We start from the raw sequence: 19605 nt of genomic DNA, 5'->3' as shown, positions 1-19605 counted from the left end.
TGATGTTTTCTGAGGATTGATCGTACAATAAAATTGAAAGAATATGTATATTTCAAGCAAATATGAGATATACGAAAATGGAAAAAAATATTTCGATATAAGCAAGTCGAGATTAGCCAGTTATTTATTACGGTTTATAATACACTATTCAGTTTTGTCTCGTTTTAGAATCGAATGAAAGTATTTCGAAGTAATGGCAAGTAAAGTAAGTAAAATAGTAAATCAAGCAAAAATATTAATCTTGCTCTAAAAAAAAAAAATATCGTTCTATGATCTGAAAATCTATATTAAATATAAATTGAAATCTCGTTGTATTATTTAATTTCGCATTAATTCTAATTTATTTCACATATCATTTATTTTAATCTTAGATTATTAATTTTAATATTAATAATTTCGTATTACGTATTATTTCACATCTCACTTGTTTTAATCTATCAGGAGGAAAAATTTGCTTTATTTGCAGATTTAATCTCTTAAGGAAAATTTTAAAAGAAGAGAACAGATTACTGATTAGGAGTAACGAATGCAATAAATAGTTGCTCAATTAGTATTTATCTTCTAAGAAGAAAAGTTAATAGAAGAAGAACTTTCAAAGAGCACGGATAAACGAATAGGTAAATATTAATAATTTTTTCTTTAAATTAATTTTATTAATTAGTTTTATTTTTAGTATTCATCTTTATAATCGTATTTGAAACGAAAAAATGAAGATATATATTTCGGAATTTTTAAAAATAATTATTAAATTTGACAATATAATATTTATATCTGTCAAATAATATAATTTTCTAATTCTTTTTAAATGATATAATTTTTACATTCTCGTTACTTAATTATTATTACAAAATTAATACGAAATATATATATGAATACACATACAATAGCTCATATCATTTGAAAATTCAACAATCAATCCAAATAATAAATAATTTTTGAAATTATGATTCAAGAAGAATCATTTGAATTGCATCAATCGCTCAATCCATAAAATTTATCGACTTTATTTTACAAAATATTCAAAAATCAAAAATAAAAATAAGAATTAACATCTAAATATTATCGATTAATATATTTTATATTTCATAAAAATATATTGTTACAGAGAAATCATTAATTCTCGAAAAAAACATGGAATCGTGTATGGCCAGAAGTTGTTCGCCGATGCTACAGTCGTCGCCAATTTGCCTCTTTACTTTATTGCTACAAACGTTGGAGGCATCCTATTATGGGTTAAGTAATCCGAATATATATCCCAAAGATCGCACACAAGAGATTTTAAGTTCGAAAATGAAATTCGATTTTGTGATCGTTGGTGGTGGAAGCGCGGGATCTGTTTTGGCTCGCAGATTAACGGAAGTGGAGGATTGGAAGGTTCTGTTAATCGAAAGAGGAGGGTATCCTTTACCCGAAACCGTGATTCCTGCTTTCTTCACCAATAATTTGGGTTTGTCACAGGATTATGCTTACAAGGTAAAAACAAAAGCAAAAATAAGCTAATTTTAGAGAGAAAGAGAGAGAAAGAAAGAATCGTATGTATGTTTCTCTGTCTTTGAAAAAATCGATAGGAATTTTATTTCTAAAAAATAATTATCTTTAGAAAAGTGTTATAAATATGAGAATCATAATAATGAGTTATCATTTTTCAATAACGATTTATAAATTATGTATAAATGATATGAAATGTGAATGATCATCATATAGGAAAAATATTTCATACAAAAATGTAAGAAGATCGTATTTGATGTATATTTTGTATTGAAACGTTAGGATTTTCTTCGTTATTTATTTTTCTTTTTTTTTTTTTTATAGATATGAAAATTATCATTCTTTTTAAAAATATTGGTATAGTAAAAAATTATTTGTTTATAAGATTTGTATTTTTTTATGAAACGAAAAGATATTTGTTCCGTTGTCTTGTTTTTATTCTTCATATGATTTATAACATTTTTATATCATTATCGAAGCAAATCATTAAATTAAATATCAGAATTATTTTCGCAATAATCTGGAATTGCTTGTTTTTGCTCATATTTGTTTAACATTATACTTGAATCCTCATATCGTATTCTCACAAGTTTTGCGAGAATATTTTTTCTTCGTGTATTTTTCTTCGATATAAAATGATTAAGAATGAAAATTTTCCTACTTACATCATAATACTTGTATTATTACAACAATTTCAACGATTCAAAACGAATAAATACAATATTAATTATTAATTATTTTAAAACGAAATAAAAAAAAAACATAACATTCCATATCTTTTTTCTTTATCTAATTTTAATCATTTCTGTGTAAAGGTCGAGAATCAAGAAGAAGCCTGCTTGAGCCAAGTCGACAAACGATGCAGATGGTCGAAAGGTAAAGCCCTTGGTGGAAGTTCCGTTATCAACGCCATGTTCTACATCTTTGGTAACAAAAGAGACTACGACACTTGGGCAAATTTAGGAAACCCCGGATGGAATTACGAACAAGTACTTCCATACTTTAGAAAATCGTTGAGCTGTTCATCCGAATACATAGCCAAATATGGTACCGAATATTGCGGAACAGACGGCCCTTTAAGAATCAGAAATTACAATTACACTGAATCAGACGGGATAGATATAATGTTGGAAGCCGCGCACGAGGCGGGATACGATATTCTCGAACCATTGAACGGTGATCGTTTTATCGGATTTGGAAGAGCGATGGGCAACCTCGACAATGGGCAACGGCAAAATTGTGCAAAAGCTTTCCTCTCCCCGGTCAAAAACAGAAAGAATCTGTACGTAATGACGTCGAGCAGAGCGGACAAGATTCTGTTCGAGGATGAACGTGCTGTCGGTGTACGAATCACTTTGAGCAACAACGAAACGGTGGAAGTGAGAGCGACGAAGGAAGTGATTCTGTCGGCGGGAAGTATAGCCAGCCCGCAGATACTGATGCTCTCGGGAATCGGGCCAAAGGAGCATTTGAAAGAAATGGGAATATCCACTCTCGTCGATCTGCCTGTCGGGAGGAATCTTCAAGATCACGTGTCGTGGTTAACGTTTTACTTAACCTATGCGAATGAATCGATGACACCTCCTCCCGACGAGAAGAATCAGATGGACGCCATTTACGAGTATTTGAAACAAAATATTGGCCCGTTACACACCCTTCCAATCGAATTGACCGGTTTCGTGAACGTGGACGATCCTCATTCGAAGTATCCGAATGTTCAATTTATGTTCATACCAGTAGAATATTTAACCCAGTTAACATCATTCCTACATTCCTTCAACGTGGACAATGATCTGATAGAAAGGATTGGGAAGGATATCAAGGAAATGAAAATAATTTTTGGGTTCCCTATATTATTGAAACCTTTGAGCCGAGGTTTACTCGAGTTGCGTAGCACCGATCCCGCCGATCCCGTTAAGATTTATCCGAATTATTTCGTCGAGAAGGAAGATTTCAAAACGTTGTTGAAATCCGTGGATATCGTTAAGGCTTTCTTAAACACCAAGACTCTGAAGAAGTACGGCATGAAATTATATTATCCTGACATTCCCGGATGTCGACACACGAAGCCAGGTACCGATGAATATTGGGAATGCAATCTTAAACACTTGTCTACCACGTTGTATCATCCGTGTGGAACGGCCATGATGGGACCGGCCAACGATTCCAGAGCCGTTGTGGATTCGAGATTGAAAGTGTACGGTATCGAAAATTTGCGAGTGATCGACGCGTCGATCATGCCGGAAGTGACGAGCGGGAATACTAATGCGCCGACTATAATGATCGGAGAGAAGGGAGCGGATATAATTAAAGAGGATTGGGGCGTAATGATATAAAGATCAGAAATTGAGATATCATAGAGATGCACGTGTTATTATTTTATTATGCATGTATATATACGACACGTGCAACAATGTTATGTATATTTATGTTAACGTTTGTTGAATTATTTTTGTGAATCGAGGTTCGTACGAATGACAATTTTCAATTGCACTTGGATTTTGTAGTATGATAATACTTCATTCCACATCCCAAAGCTTGTTCTTGCAACTTTTTGAAAAAAATTCGAGTCTTATTTCACGAGCATTCGAACAGGGGAGATCGTTTTCTAGTTTTTACGATCAATTAAAGTAATTAGTATGGAGATATCGATTTGAATGCATTAAAGGGATAAAACAAAATTCTCTGGGGAACTTAAACGTTATCACGGAAACAAAGTTTTGAAAATGTTTTCTGGAAGAAACTTTGATGAAAATATATTTAATAAGGAATGGGGATTATTTCGAATGGGACAAAATAAAAATAAATAAATAAATGTAAAGATTGTGTTTGATTTGATCCGGAAATCTTTTGAACAAAGTGAAGAGTATTTCTCAACACAAAGAAAATTAAATTACATTATTTGTGTGATGATTTGTTATGTCGAATTATTATGATATTTTCAACATATCGAAAAAACTCAATTATTATTATTATAATACATAATAATCTTAATTGAAATTCTCAATCAATTTTCATTTGAGAAACATATTTATAAAATTTTATTAATTATCTAACTGTAACAATCTGTCTGTTACGTAAATGAGAAAATTAAAGTAGTTTTACTTAAGAAAAACAAACAAAACGAAAGTCTTTAAATACTTTTCATTTTCTTATGTAAACAAAAAAACAACAATTATTCTACTTAAAATATTCATTAGTATAATGATTTTGATAAAAAAAAAATAATTGTGCATTAATTCAAGGACAACTCCTTATATATAATCATTTTCAAGAAATTTTCGATATTAATTTCGATAAAATTTATCATATCTTATTTTTTGTAATTAAACCTTTTTTTATCATCTTAAAAAATATAAGTTTTTAAACTTTAACTCAATAAAGATTCCTTTAAAAAAAATTTAAAGGATTTATTAATATTTTCTTTAAAATTTTTATTTTATTTTAAAAGATAGAGACCTTCAACTCTATCAGAAATTTCCATTGAAAAAAAGAAACAATTGATTGCTTATTTCAATTCAATTCAAATTATTATTATTATTATTATTACTATTATGCAATGAATATACTGAAATTTATGAACGTTAAGAATGAAAGTTAATTATGTCATTTATTTTTATGATGAAATATTGGTTTTTCGCTCCTCTCGATAAGTACTATAATCCCTCAAAGTTAAAATATTTCTTCGAAGAATCTTTTTATCGTCTTTTTTATACCAGAAGCATAAATTCAATAATTGTTTAACTTTATACTTTAAATGTACAATATAATAATGCAATTATTCAGATTAATATTCTTGAGATGACAATATTTGCTTCAAAATCCACTTTAAAATATACTGACTATAAAATATTGTAAAATGTTTTATCATTGTGAAATAAAATATAAGTATAAAAAAAACAAAGTTTCTCCTAATTCTTAAACATTTACATTAGGGGAAAAGATATATACTTATTTATCTACTTACAAGATAATTAGGGGAAAGGGAACGATATATACTTAGTTATCTGCCTAAGAGATAATTTCGTTATATTCCACATAAAAAACAAGAAGAGGGAGAAACTTATGTATATATATATATGTATATATAAAGTTTTGTCATGTTACATTCGTCAAACGTTATTTGAATATTGAAGAAAATAGTACAGGGAGGAATTTGTTTAAAGTATTTTTAGGTGATAATATAATTATTCTTAAAAGTCTTACTTTATTCATAATATTTTAAACTAACATAGACATTTGGAATTTGTTGCCAAAATATTATTGTCAATAATAATAACAAAAGAACAAATTATATTTTAAATTATAAAAAATTAAATTAAATTTAAATGTTATTTTGAGACCGCATATTAGATACTTTCTTATATATAAAATTATTTAGATTCAAAATTTTTCACCTATTGTTCTCGTTATTATTATTTCCATTCAAATTTCTTAATCTAGATTAATTCTAGTTGAATAAATACACGGAAACATGGAATCGTGTGCGAGGGGGACTTGCTCCTCGGCGTTGCAATCATCGCCAGCTTCCGTTTTCACTATGCTGATACAAACGTTAATCGCATCCCGTTGCGGATTAAGCAATACGGACAAATATCCCAGAAGTAACGAAGAGGAAATTTTAAATTCGGGAATGGAGTTCGATTTTGTGATCGTTGGTGGTGGAAGCGCGGGATCTATTTTGGCTCGCAGATTAACGGAAGTGGAGGATTGGAACGTTTTGTTAATCGAAAGAGGAGTGGATCCCTTACCTGAAACCGTACCACCTGGCCTGTTCAACAGCAACTTGGGTGGACCGCAAGATTATTATTACGCGGTATGTAGAATTAAATAATTCGAACGATTATCTTTTATACGAAATTTTCCAACTTGCTTGGAAAATTATAAATATTGATTAAATTTTGTAATTGTTAATTCTTATTAAGAAAACTCATACAATAAAAAATATATTAGATTGCGAGAAATTTTATTTTTGAAAAATTATGAATACAAAAACATTACGTTCTCTCTCTATCTTCTCATAGAGGTTTCCAAATTTTTAAATTAAAATTCCTACATCATTTATTCCGACACAAATTATATTTATTGATATGATTGTCTTTTTTTAACCTACTTATATCGAATTCACTCTTCATTCTAACGCGATATAAAATGTTTTATGAATGAAATTACGAGCTATAATTATTCTATTATATATCGTTCATATTCAAAAAAAAAAAAAAACTTTCTTTTTTATTGCTTTTAATTAAAAGATCGAGCCACAAGAAGGCATCTGTCTGAGTGTCAAAAACAAACGATGTAAATGGTCGAGGGGTAAAGCACTTGGGGGAAGCTCGGTGATCAACGGGATGATACACATCTTCGGGAATCGAAGGGACTTCGACGGTTGGGCGAGTCAGGGAAATCCTGGATGGAACTTCGAGGAAGTACTCCCTTACTTCAGAAAGTCCATAAGCTGCTCGCCCGAATACATAGCCGAACACGGTGACAAGTATTGCGGGACGGACGGTCCCCTCAGAGTCAGATATTACAATTACACCGTGACAGACTTCGAGGATGTAATTCTGGAAGCGGCACAAGAAGCGGGCCATCCCATTCTCAAAGCTGTGAACGGTGATCGTTACCTGGGATTCGGAAGAGTGTTGGGCACCCTCGACGAAGGAAGGCGACAAAGTTGCTCGAAAGCTTTCCTAAGTCCCGTCAGAAACAGGAAGAACTTGCACGTGATAACGTCGACCAGAGCGGACAAGATTCTGTTCGAGGGTAAACGCGCTGTCGGCGTTCAAATCACTTTGAGCAATAACAAATCGGTGAAAGTGAGAGCGACGAAGGAAGTGATCCTCTCGACCGGGACTATGGTGAGTCCGCAGTTACTGATGCTCTCGGGTATCGGGCCGAAAGAGCACTTGAACAAATTGGGTATACCCGTTCTGGTCGATTTGCCCGTTGGAAAGAATCTTCAAGATCACGTGATATGGTTCGGCCTGTATTACTCTATCGTGAACGATTCGGTGACGTCCGCCCCCACCGAGAAGGATCAATTGGACTCCGCTTACGAGTATTTGGAATTCGATACCGGCCCGTTGACCACCCTCGCCAACGACCTCGTCGCGTTCATCAATCCTATCGATCCTAAATCCATATATCCGGAAGTGCAATTATTGTTCTCCCAAGTTCAACGTTACGACAAGAACGGGTTGAACAGTTTGTTGCATTCTTACGACGTGAATGATGAAATTTTACAAATAATGACGGACGAGATCATGAAGAGTAGCTTGATCACCGCTTACGCCTCGTTAATGAGACCGTCGAGTCGAGGGGTGATCGAATTGCGTAGCGCCGATCCAGCCGAGCGGGTAAAGATTTACTCGAATTATTTCACGGTGGCGGACGATTGGAAGAGATTGATGAAAGCCGTGCCAACGTTGAAGAGTTTATTGAACACGACGATCTTGCAGAAGTATAAAGCCAAGTTCCACACCTACGATATTCCCCAATGTCGCAACATAACCGCCGATACAGAGGAATATTACGAATGCAACATTAGACACGCCACTGGCACGAATTATCACGCGTGTTGCTCGAACAGAATGGGGCCAGCCAATGATTCCAGAACGGTTGTGGACGCCAGATTGAGGGTCCACGGAGTGACGAATTTACGTGTTATCGATTCGTCGATCATGCCGAACATCACCAGCGCAAATATACATGCGCCTACCATGATGATCGCTGAGAAGGGAGCGGATTTGATTAAACAGGATTGGGGGATACGAGTATGAAGGATTCTATTACATACGATGCATTTCGTAATACATATATATATATATATATATATATATGTATATCTATATCTGGCTTCTCACAAAATATATAGCAAAGAAAATATTGATAATAATATCGTAAATCTATAACTAATGAAGGAATTATAATATCTACAATGTAATTAAATAAATTACAATATAAAAATAGGCTGATCTTTTTCTCTTACACTGTTTTTGTTTTTATATATAATAAATATATTATTCAATGATTTATAATTTGTATGCACATACATATACATGTACACATGCATGATTTTCTTATGTATAATTTATAAGTAATGGTCAATTGTTGGAATTATACAGATGAGATGAATTTTAAATAAAAGTTATATATGGATATTGAAGAGTATAGATTGTGTTAGTCATTTATGTAATTCACATTGATTCGTTATTATTATTATTATTATTATTTTAATTTAAAGACATTATTCATTAAAAAATTTCCGTGAAAATATTTTTCAAAAATCTAAAAGCATAAAGTTTGACAAATACAGATAAGATGGCAATTTAAAAAAAAAAGATTAAAATATCCATATATATAAATAATTTGTTCGAAAAGTATGTTTTGAAAACGTCTCGATACCAGCTATAATAACGTACAATAAAATTCTCACAGATTTTCTTTCAAAAATAATATAAACTTTTTATAACTTTTACACGGAAGAACTAATGTATCTCCTTTAAATAGGAATTTTTTTTTTTTTTTAGAATATTATTTAAAAATACACCGTACTTTTTTTGTGATAAATTTTGTTTTGTCAAATTGCACTTAATTTACGTTCATTTAGCATTATTTTAACATATCTTTTTTTATCGATAAATAATACATCAAACTTTAAATAATATTGCACATTTTACATAATTAGATGTCGCTAAATATTTATATAATATAATATCAATTAAATTAATTATTGTTATATTAATATATGTATAATATATGTATAATTATTCATTATTATACGTATAATTATAAATGGCAGCAATATTCTATGATAGTGAAACGAAGAGTTATGAGAATAGACGTCATTTTTAAATATATTTTATTCTTTCAAAAGAAAACGTAAACAAAATATTTTTAAATACTCATTAGAGTAATTGATACCTATTCATTATTCACTTTAATTGATACTTTAGTATAGGTTTTGCATTTTGCAAATCATGGATAAGCATTTAAAGAAAATATTTATACGCATTTCGAAGAGATATTTAAGTATTTTTTACATTGGAAAAATATTTAATTTGAAGTTCGATAAATGTTGATTTAAAAATATTTAAAGAATTTATTGATTTTTCCTTTAAATTTTCAATCTTCAGAAAAAAGAATTAAATATTTAATAATAAGCAGTTATTCATTGGATAATTATTAACATTTATTAAAACAAAAAAAAAATTGGCTTATCCGGAAATTTTTTTTACTTATATGTATATGTAAAATCAAGAAGATAATTACATTGTATCGTATAACTTTAATACAAAAGGAGGGAGAAGTTTAAGTACATATACATATATATATATATATATATAGCTTTGTCGTATCATACACGATTAAATGCACTTTGAAAAAAGAAGTGCATATGAAGATCAATTTCATAAATTTCGAACAAAAAAATTTACGACAAATGTCACAGAATATACAGATAAGTTAAATAAGGTAAATTAAATTCTCTTAATATTAATTTCCTATAAAAATAGCCTCATTAAAATATTAAAATTTTAATCTTATTTAAATTAGATATAAATATAAAATATTTTTCCAATAAAATATTTATCTGTAATAATAATATTCAAAAAGACATATAAAAATTTAAAATTAAATTACAACAATTTTCCATCTAAATTTACTTACACTTTTACCTTATCATTTTCAGATTATTAATTTCCCTTGAATAAACACACGGAAACATGGAATCGTGTATGAGGGGGACTTGCTCGTCGGCGTTGCAATCGTCGCCAGCCTCCGTTTTCGCCATGCTGATACAAACGTTAATCGCATCCCGTTGCGGATTGAGCAATACGGGCGAATACCCTAGAGATCGCAAAGACGAGATTTTAAATTCGAAAATGGAGTTCGATTTTGTGATAATTGGTGCTGGGAGCGCGGGATCCGTTTTGGCACGCAGGTTAACGGAAGTGGAGGATTGGAACGTTCTGTTAATCGAAAGAGGAGGGTACCCTTTACCCGAGACCGTATCACCTGGTCTCTACTTCAGTATCTTAGGCGGATCGCAAGATTATCGCTATGCGGTAAGTGGAATCGAATAATTTTAACGATCTTTCATTCGTCTTTAATACTCTCTCACTTTCTAGAGAGATAATTCGAATAACCTGAATATTCCAATATAGAATATTTTTATTCCGAATAAGAGAATATATATCAATTTATTATTCGAATTCGAATAATAAAGTTTTTACAAATTAGATACATAAAAAATCATGCATATCTTTTTATTATACACGTTGTACTTGTATAACGAGAAATTTCTACGATCGATTAATTTTTAATCATTTCTATTCAAAACGCGAAAGCTCGAGCCGCAAGAGGGTATCTGCCTGAGTATGAGGGACAAACAATGCAAATGGTCGAAAGGTAAAGGAGTTGGCGGAAGTTCGGACATCAACGGGATGATATACATCTTAGGGAATCGAAAGGACTTCGACGGTTGGGCGAGCGAGGGGAATCCCGGATGGAGTTACGAGGAAGTGCTCCCTCACTTCAGAAAGTCGTCGAGCTGCTCGCCCGAATTCACGGCCGAACACGGTGACAAGTATTGCGGGACGGACGGTCCCCTTAGAATCAGATACTTCAACTACACCGTGACAAACTTCGAGGATATCATTCTGGAAGCGGCTCGAGAAGCGGGCCATCCCATTCTCGATCCGGTGAACGGTGATCGTTACCTGGGATTCGGAAGAACGATGGGCAATCTCGACCAAGGGAAACGGGAAAGTTGCTCGAAAGCTTATCTAACTCCCGTCAAAGACAGGAAGAACTTGTACGTGATGACGTCGAGCAGAGTGGACAAGATTCTGTTCGAGGGCGAACGAGCTGTCGGCGTTCGAATCACTTTGAGCAACAACGAAACGGTGGAGGTGAGAGCGACGAAGGAAGTTATTGTGTCGGCGGGAAGTATCGTCAGCCCGCAGATACTGATGCTCTCGGGTATCGGGCCGAAAGAGCACTTGAAGGAATTGGGTATACCCGTTCTGGTCGATCTGCCCGTTGGAAAGAATCTTCAAGATCACGTGATATGGTTCGGCATGTATTACTCGTTCGTGAACGAGTCGGTTACGTCCGCCCCTAGCGAGAAAGATCAATTGAACTCCGCTTACGAGTATTTGGAAACGAGCAAAGGCTCGTTGGCAAGCCTTGCCAACGATCTGATCGGATACGTGAACGTGGAGGATCCTGATTCCCCGTATCCGGACATCCAGATATTGTTCTCTCAAATTCAACGGTTGGACACGGGGTCGATGAAGATGGCGATGGCTTCTTACAATGCGAACGATGAGATCACGCGGATAATGCTGGACGAGATCAAGAGAAGGGATTTGATCACCATTTACAGCTCGTTGATGAATCCAAAGAGTCGGGGCGAGATCAAATTGAGGAACGCCGATCCGGCTGAAGAAGTGAAGATCTACTCGAATTATTACACCGTGGCCGATGATTGGAAAAAGATGATGAAAGTTTTGCCCATCGTCAAGAGTTTGTTGAACACTACAGCGTTGAAGAAATACGGGATGGAGTTTAATATTTACGATGTCCCCGAATGTCGCCATTTTACGCCCGATACAGAGGAGCGTTACGAATGCGTGATCAGACACGTGTCCGCCTCGAATTATCACGCGTGTTGCACGTGCAGAATGGGACCAGCCAGTGATCCGAGAACGGTTGTCGATCACAGGTTAAACGTGCACAAGGTGAAGAATTTACGGGTGATCGACGCATCGATCATGCCGAATATCATCAGTGGAAATATCCATGCGCCTACCATAATGATAGCCGAGAAGGGAGCGGATTTGATCAAAGAGGATTGGGGCATAAAGGTGTGAAACAGATGGAAATATATGAATGTACGTATTTAAAGAATTTCATTTTCAATTATTCTGAGATAATTCTTTCTCCTTAAAACATTACTTATTTTCTCACATTAATTCTTGTAACATTAATTTCTTGTAACATTAATTGCAGATGTTGCAGATGTTATATAAAATTTACGTAATTATATAAATTTTACGTAATTCTATATAAAAACAAAACGGAAAGTGTAAAGTCTGGAAATGCAGCTGACTATACAAAAGATAAAAATTTTGTTTTGAAAATGTCTGGATGCCAGCTACAATAATATGCGATATAAAAAAATAGAGATTTTAATTTGAAAAATCTTTATATCATCAAGATCAAATAAAGATAACAGAATGAGTCAATATCTTTTTCGATATCTTTTTCAACTAACACAAATTCCGCAAAGTATGATGGCGCTAATCAGAATGACCACTGTCCATTTGAAATTAATGATGTTGAATCACTTGACACCGTTATGATAGATTGCTAGTTCATACTTCAAAGCTGGCCACATCTGGTACGCAGAATCCATTGAGCAATCGTATCTGAATAGTAGTTTATTAATATGCACAACTCGGAGTGGCTCAATGGAGTGGTTCAAAAATAACATTATGCGATAAAATAACAAATTCCACAATTTTACACGAAAAGCTTCGAAAGCATAAAATGTGATAAATTAAAATTCTAAATTCTAAATTAAAATAACGAAGATAAAATGTAGAAATGAAATTTTAGATATACATCTCGATGGTCCAATGAAAACTACTTTAAAAAGCAATCGATCACGAATTCCTCATTCGTTTTATCAGACACCATTGTCTTTTCAACTTTTTACAAAGTTACCAAGCTTCCGGCGTGGTGGAAAAACAATCTGGAAGAAAACGCCTTTCAGAAATCGCATGGACGATTCCCGCATAAATTAAGCGGATTGGAATGAAGTGCGAGCATCGCTATCCACGGCCTTATCCTCGCCTCTTAAACGATCATAATGAACGATGAGAAACATGAAAGAATGCTTGTTTGCACTCCAAATTACCCTATTTGTAATAAAAGTTATAAAAAGTGAGCGTTACGAAAAGAAAAGAAAAAAAGAAGGGAGAATCTTCTCTTACGCGTGTCTTTTCTTTTTTCCATCACTCAATTCATTTCCTAGCATATAATAATAATAAATACCTCTCACGTGTTCCCATACGTGGTCATCCCATACGGAATGTATGTTCTGGGACTCTTACAAAATTATAAATGGTATGGTATAAATGTACTTTGGACGATTATACTTCTTTATAATTCCCTCAGAGGCAAGGCACGGTGTAAAAACCAGGGAATTTTCCTGAGAACAGTCATGCGAACGATGTGTTTCTCGCACGTGAAACAGTGCATCGGTATTGTAAAATTAAACGAGGGAAAAATTATTTTGAATAGAGAGAGAATTTTGGATTTAAAAAAAAAGGAACGAAGCTACAATCAAATATCGATAATCCTTTGTTTTTACTATTCCTTTTTCTTTAAAAGCGCAGAATTTTTCTATTTAAACTTCCGTTTCTTAAGATATTATCATGTCATCATCATCAAGAAAAAAATAATTTTCAATTATGCATCTTAAAACTAATCAAATCCTATTAAAATTAGAAAAACTTTGATCCGCTATAACTCCGAAGATAATGATGCCGAGTCAATGGATGAAAGATCATTAGAGGCGTGGAATCTTACTCTTTAAAACGCTTTTTTGTTTATCCCGATACGACTTCCGGTTCCCGAGATATCATCTTTTAAAGAAAAGGTAATTTTTAATCATATACTTTAAATCCTATTAAATCCTATTAAAATTAGGAAAACTTTGAAACGCTATAACTCGGAAGATAATTACTTCCGGTGAACGAATCAAAGACCATTAGAAGCGCGGATTCTTCCTCTTTAAAATGCTTTTTTATTTATCTCGATACGACTTCCGGTTGCCGAGATATCGTCGTATAAAGGAAAAGGTAATTTTTAATTGTTTACTATCTCTGTCCTTTGCGGTTATTCGGATCTCTCGCTCGCACCTCGCCTCACTGACCTATCCCAAATTCCAGATAAGCGGCAGACGCGATTCCTAGAAAAAGTAGTACGCGTTTCCAGGAAAAAATGTAGGTCACTAGGTCACAAGCCCATTCATAATTTTCGCCCTATATTAAACGCTATGGAAACTTTGAACCCGTATATCTCGGCAACGGATCGAGATATCGGGATAATCCAAAAAATGACTTCAATGGTATGATTTTCTTTATTTTTTGAGTGGATTTTGATTGAAAATTTTTAATTTCTTTTTGCATTATTTTTTTATGAAAAGTTGACTTTAAATGAATACAATGACTTGTTGTTGCGATATGAAGTATATAGGAGTTTAATTTAACTATTATATATATTTTTTGTGTATTTTCAATATTTGAATATATTTTATAGTTACATAAAAATTCTAATTAATCTAATAATAAAAGTTAAATTTTGAAAATTTTGTATCGTCCCGATTTTCTTCGTAATCACGATATTATAATGATCGATCACTGAATCGATAATAAAATAGATAAATTCGGGAATTCCAATACTTTTGTAAAACGGATCGGTGTTTAAGGAATTGAGAGAAATTCCATTTAAATAATAAATAAACAAGCAACGAATGTAATTTCATTTCTACCCGAATAATGGCCCGAAACCACGTTTCCGCGCCGCGAAGACAATGATAGAACAAATGATAGAACGAGATTTGGCAACGAAACGCCTAAAGTTTGCCTAACATTTCCAGCTTGGCGCCGCGGAAAATCGGTCGAACAAATAATAACAGTCTAAAGAAACTATATACTTCCTCCACATAGCGAGTCGCCACCTATTTATTTCTCGAATGCACGATCGGCTCTTGTGGAACCATTAAGCCTCGAAACAAATATAACGGTCGATTCAGAAGCGGCCAGCGACTGATCGAAGGAAGGGAGAAGAAAGGGGAGGGTATATATTCCACGTTACCGTGGAATTATTTAGCATTTATGTCGGCCAGATTTATGCAACCGGTAGAGCGCGGCCGGGGCAAACGTTTCACGAACGCTTTTATTGCGGCTACACCAAATTCATTACTACGCCTCGTTTACCCGGTATTCGTCTGCTCGTTATAATTGCTCCATTGTGTCCGGGCCGGAGAGACTTGTGCCGCACGAGAAAAACGAAGGTACAGCGAGGGAGAAAAAGAGAGGAAGAGAGAGGCGAGGAGCACCTTTGAAACCAGTCGACCACGCCATTGTGTGCCCCGGACTTTTCGCATAAAACGGTCTTTACGGTCTAAACCGAAACCGATGACGCAACCAATCCTCGGCTGGAGCCGCGAGAAGAACCCAGAATCGAGATCGTAAACGCGTGTAATACGAGGAACGGCGTCGCCTTACCTATGGTGTGTCCTTTTCGAAAAAATAAAAAAAATGTTTTGGTCGAAGAGAATTGAAGAGGAAAATTGAAAGAATATGAAGATCCAAGAAAAGGTATGAAAGAGAAAAAAATACCAATGATGAATACACTGTAAATTTTGTATAAACGTACAAATATTTATTCAGTTTAATGATGAGTATCTATTCGATTTAAGAAATGGTTTATGGAAATTTCTCTATAAATTTTACTTTTTAGAATTTTATTAGAACAATGAGGAAAATATGGAAAGGATTTCTTCTTAGAAATATTAGAAAAAGAAAAAAAAATCGTATGTAAGAATTTCTATGCAGAACTTAACGAGTATTATAAAGTAAATGTGATTATTGATCTACGTCCGATCAAGAACGGGACTTTTCTACTTGGCCACATAAGATTTCAGACTTTACAGTTGTATCTTCGAATCGTAAGACCTTTTGATGGTAATAAGATTACAATCAATATAAAAAAAGGATAATAAGCAAATATAAAATATTACGTATGTTACAGATTTTCATCCGCTTAATACAATTTTATCTGCGCAAATAAACTTTGTTACTCGATTACAAAAACATGCAAATGGTGAACCCACTGTATAGCGAATCACAATTTACAACAAATTTTTATTCCATATTATTTTTCTCCCCCCGTTTGATATTTTTATTCAATATCTATTGATAAAATTCTCTTATCTGGCCATGAAAATATGCAAACAGTGAATCGATGGAACAAACGATCATTACACAAATTTTCATTCATCCAGTATCTGATCCGATATTGGACGATCACGAAAATATGCAAATAGGGAATCGATACAACGACGTTTACACAAATTTTCATTCACACCAATCCGTATCTGATCCAACGTAAAACCCCACGATATAAATTCCTTGGTTCGACGACAAAGATATGCAAATAGTGAACTGATACAACACGCACCATTACACGAAATTTTATTCACAACAACCTGTATCTGATAATGCAAATTTAAATCGTAGAGCGTGAAAAGACAATTTTTAACAATTCTTCCTTTTCGAAGAATCGATCTTGAAATTTCTTTCTTCGCGCGAAAGATACATAAGAATCGATTCGAATTTTCTTCCCACGTTATAATAATTTAAGAGCCAGAGAAGAGTAACAGAAGAGTAACAGTAATACGTTAAAAATTGTTGCTCTAATATTCTTTATATCTTCGCTTTTTCATTCGACGCCACAATTTTTTTTTTATTTCCAAATTCCACCATCTTTACTCAAAACCGTCCTGTATAATAAATTTGAAGCGTTTCCCAATATATCCATCGTCCCTCTAACGTTCGAGCAACGCTCGTGACACGCGCTGACGCGTATCTTTCCCACGTGAATCGGAGAAAACTCGTTTCAAAAGTGCTCGGCCCGGGATTGGACGAAAAACGCGCGCAACAAGATAATGGGGAATAAACGAGCCCACGCTTGCTCGTAGAAAAATCGACAAAAGGAAACTCGTTGAAGCGTGGAAATAAAGAAGTCGGGAAACGGGCGATTCTCTGGAAGCGACTTTGGATTCTTTGGAAGCGAACCTGTCCGCTCGCCGCATCGGAACACGAAACAAATTTTATTAGCTGGTTACCAAGCATAATAACGCGGGCCCCGCTTCAACTTTTATCTCACTCCCTTCCCCGATTATTTTGTTGTTTGTCTACCTTTTGAAAATATTTTTTTCTCCTTTGAATTTCTTCTTGGAAAGTGGAAGAGAATATCGTTCGTTCGTGGGGAGACGAGATTGAAGGTGTGACGTCCTTGGGACTAAGAAGAAATTAGATATGCGGATTCGGAAGTTCTATCTAAAATGGGATGGCGGGGTGTTATGGCCGATGAAATAATATAAGATTCCGCGAATTCCGGTTAAGATAAGATGCTTATTATGGCCCTCCTACTCGAGAGTGGACGTGTGCACGAATGGTTCGTTGCTTTTAACGTAGTTCGTGAACGGATTATGAACTCGATCAGGAAATAACGAAGAAATATCGAAAAGGATTTGAAGACATATTTTCTCGATATACACATTTCTGAGAAAATTTTGAGAAAAGTGTATATATAATTTTGAACGGTATTACAACGGTTCCAAATAAATAATTTTCCTTTTGAATAATATAAATTAATTGGAAATAAAGTTAAGTAGACGCGACACAGAAATTGTGACAATTTTAATATTCAAAAAGAATAAAGTAAACAAAAAAAAAAACGAATATTTTAATATAATACGTACTTGAATAATTTCGATAACTCTCAACTTAAAAATGTGATACGATCATCCCTATTATAAATAAAATTGTTCCTTTCTTGCCTTCACAAATATAAAAAGGAGCATATTTCAGAGAACACATCAGGAACAAAACGAATTCGCATAAAATACAATTAATAAACAAGTGAAACGAGAGACCGCGACACATATATACACGAGGTATACATAGCAGCAGCTGGTATAACGCGCCCATCCAGACAGGTTGGTGCTCTCTCTGAGGAAAAACGCGGTCAACAAGTCGGCACGGGAATATACGAAGCCAGCTGATTGGACTTCCCGCTACAAATAGGCGCGATACGAACGGCGGCCAGCCACAATTTATTTCAATAATTCGGCCGTTAAAATGCTCGTCGATCGTCTCGCTGCTATCCGAATTCGGAAATTCTGGAATGGTGCATAAGCGGAATAACGATCTTGGCATCTAGGCATCCCCCGTCCATGAATAAAACGCGCCTGTTCATTTCTCGGTGCAAAAGTCTCTCCTCCGCTCGTTCGACTCAGTTCGACGTCCCCCAATGCCTCCTTATGCTTTTTTTCTTATTCGTATTGCTTCTTTCTTCGTGGCTCCTTTTGCGGCTTGATGATACGAGATCGAGAAAATATTTAAGGTTTTTATATAAATTGTGTTTTGTAGGTCTCAAGCGTCTGGAAAAATGAGATATTGTATTGGAATTATTGGTCACTGTTATTGGTTTCGAGTTTCTAGCGATAAGGTAAGTGGTTTGGAAATATTTAGAATACTTTGGAATTTTTAAGTTGATTATTTTTAATTGGTTTCGTATTTTTTTGTGTAGCAAAGCTGATTTTTTGTGATTAGAATGATGAAAGTGATGAAGAAAAAGATCACATAATTGAGTTTCTTACACGATAAATACATTAGATTGCAATGTCTATATTTTCGAATGAGAAATTTCGAAGATTTGTACAAATTCTGTAAATTCCACGAGTAGTAATTAATAAATTTCTGATCTAAATTATCCAATGTATTACAAAATTGTGAAAAGGTAATTAACAACATCAAATCGCTAAGCTACTAAATTATTAAATTGTTTTCGAATTATTTCATTCCCCTTATTGAGAAAAAGGAAATCGAAGAAATCGAGAGATGTAATTAAAATTGATATTTATCTCGCGAGAGAAAAATAAGAAAAGGAAATGGAGCGGATGATGGAGCGGGCACTCCAACAACAATCATCCACCAAAGAGCAATGAATCGCGTCTCTTTAATTGCTCCACCCATAAGCGCAACCGAAAGAAAATTAAATTACAAAGATTGATACGTCTGTATCGTGAATACGGTGGCGCGATGGGTCTCGTGTATCGTCTCGAATTTGAATTAGGTGAGGTGAGTAGCAATTGCGTGTACCAATATGTGGCGCACACGAGGCCACGAGCAATAATTAAATGGTAATTAAAGAATTTATTTGCAGTTTGTAATCGAGATATATGCGCAATATATACGAGATGGTAAGGACCTCTTAATTAACCATTAATTCGGATCGGGTGCACGGAACGAATTG

The 19605-nt window shown here is 34.0% G+C and overlaps 3 protein-coding genes and 1 pseudogene across 4 annotated transcripts; all 4 read left to right on the top strand.

Moving 5' to 3' along the window:
* Positions 1-519: 519 nt before the first annotated feature.
* LOC122718628 (glucose dehydrogenase [FAD, quinone]-like) lies at positions 520-4309 on the top strand. Its single transcript, XM_043943830.1, has 3 exons — positions 520-617; positions 1106-1473; positions 2304-4309. Exons 2-3 carry the CDS (start codon positions 1132-1134, stop codon positions 3822-3824), a joined length of 1863 nt encoding a protein of 620 aa, XP_043799765.1. The 5' UTR covers positions 520-617; positions 1106-1131; the 3' UTR covers positions 3825-4309.
* Positions 4310-4725: 416 nt separating this feature from the next.
* Positions 4726-8457, top strand: LOC122718626 (glucose dehydrogenase [FAD, quinone]-like). 2 transcript variants are annotated; one of them, XM_043943827.1, is made up of 3 exons: positions 4726-5663; positions 5943-6304; positions 6741-8457. In XM_043943827.1, exons 2-3 carry the CDS (start codon positions 5963-5965, stop codon positions 8265-8267), a joined length of 1869 nt encoding a protein of 622 aa, XP_043799762.1. In that variant the 5' UTR covers positions 4726-5663; positions 5943-5962; the 3' UTR covers positions 8268-8457. The 2 variants fall into 2 exon arrangements, with proteins under 2 accessions (XP_043799762.1, XP_043799763.1); XM_043943828.1 differs by having other exon boundaries at positions 5932-6304.
* Positions 8458-9806: 1349 nt separating this feature from the next.
* On the top strand, positions 9807-12757 carry LOC122718627 (glucose dehydrogenase [FAD, quinone]-like). Its single transcript, XM_043943829.1, has 4 exons — positions 9807-9960; positions 10178-10553; positions 10836-12383; positions 12502-12757. Exons 2-3 carry the CDS (start codon positions 10212-10214, stop codon positions 12360-12362), a joined length of 1869 nt encoding a protein of 622 aa, XP_043799764.1. The 5' UTR covers positions 9807-9960; positions 10178-10211; the 3' UTR covers positions 12363-12383; positions 12502-12757.
* A 3620-nt stretch (positions 12758-16377) lies between these two features.
* LOC122718622 lies at positions 16378-18798 on the top strand (annotated as a pseudogene).
* Positions 18799-19605: the final 807 nt, after the last annotated feature.

Source organism: Apis laboriosa, unplaced genomic scaffold (genome assembly GCF_014066325.1).
Source record: "Apis laboriosa isolate Shangri-la unplaced genomic scaffold, ASM1406632v1 scaffold66_cov157, whole genome shotgun sequence".
NCBI lineage: Eukaryota > Metazoa > Arthropoda > Insecta > Hymenoptera > Apidae > Apis > Apis laboriosa.
Note: the sequence above shows the minus strand (reverse complement) of the source record. Positions and strands in the feature narration are given on the sequence as shown.

Bases quoted from the DNA above. Each gene is read 5' to 3' on its own strand.
- LOC122718628 (XM_043943830.1), top strand. From the start codon at position 1,132: ATGGAATCGTGTATGGCCAGAAGTTGTTCGCCGATGCTACAGTCGTCG. The intron at 1,474-2,303 runs GTAAAAACAAAA...TTCTGTGTAAAG, and splicing joins CACAGGATTATGCTTACAAG to GTCGAGAATCAAGAAGAAGC.
- LOC122718626 (XM_043943827.1), top strand. From the start codon at position 5,963: ATGGAATCGTGTGCGAGGGGGACTTGCTCCTCGGCGTTGCAATCATCG. The intron at 6,305-6,740 runs GTATGTAGAATT...TTTAATTAAAAG, and splicing joins CGCAAGATTATTATTACGCG to ATCGAGCCACAAGAAGGCAT.
- LOC122718627 (XM_043943829.1), top strand. From the start codon at position 10,212: ATGGAATCGTGTATGAGGGGGACTTGCTCGTCGGCGTTGCAATCGTCG. The intron at 10,554-10,835 runs GTAAGTGGAATC...AAAACGCGAAAG, and splicing joins CGCAAGATTATCGCTATGCG to CTCGAGCCGCAAGAGGGTAT.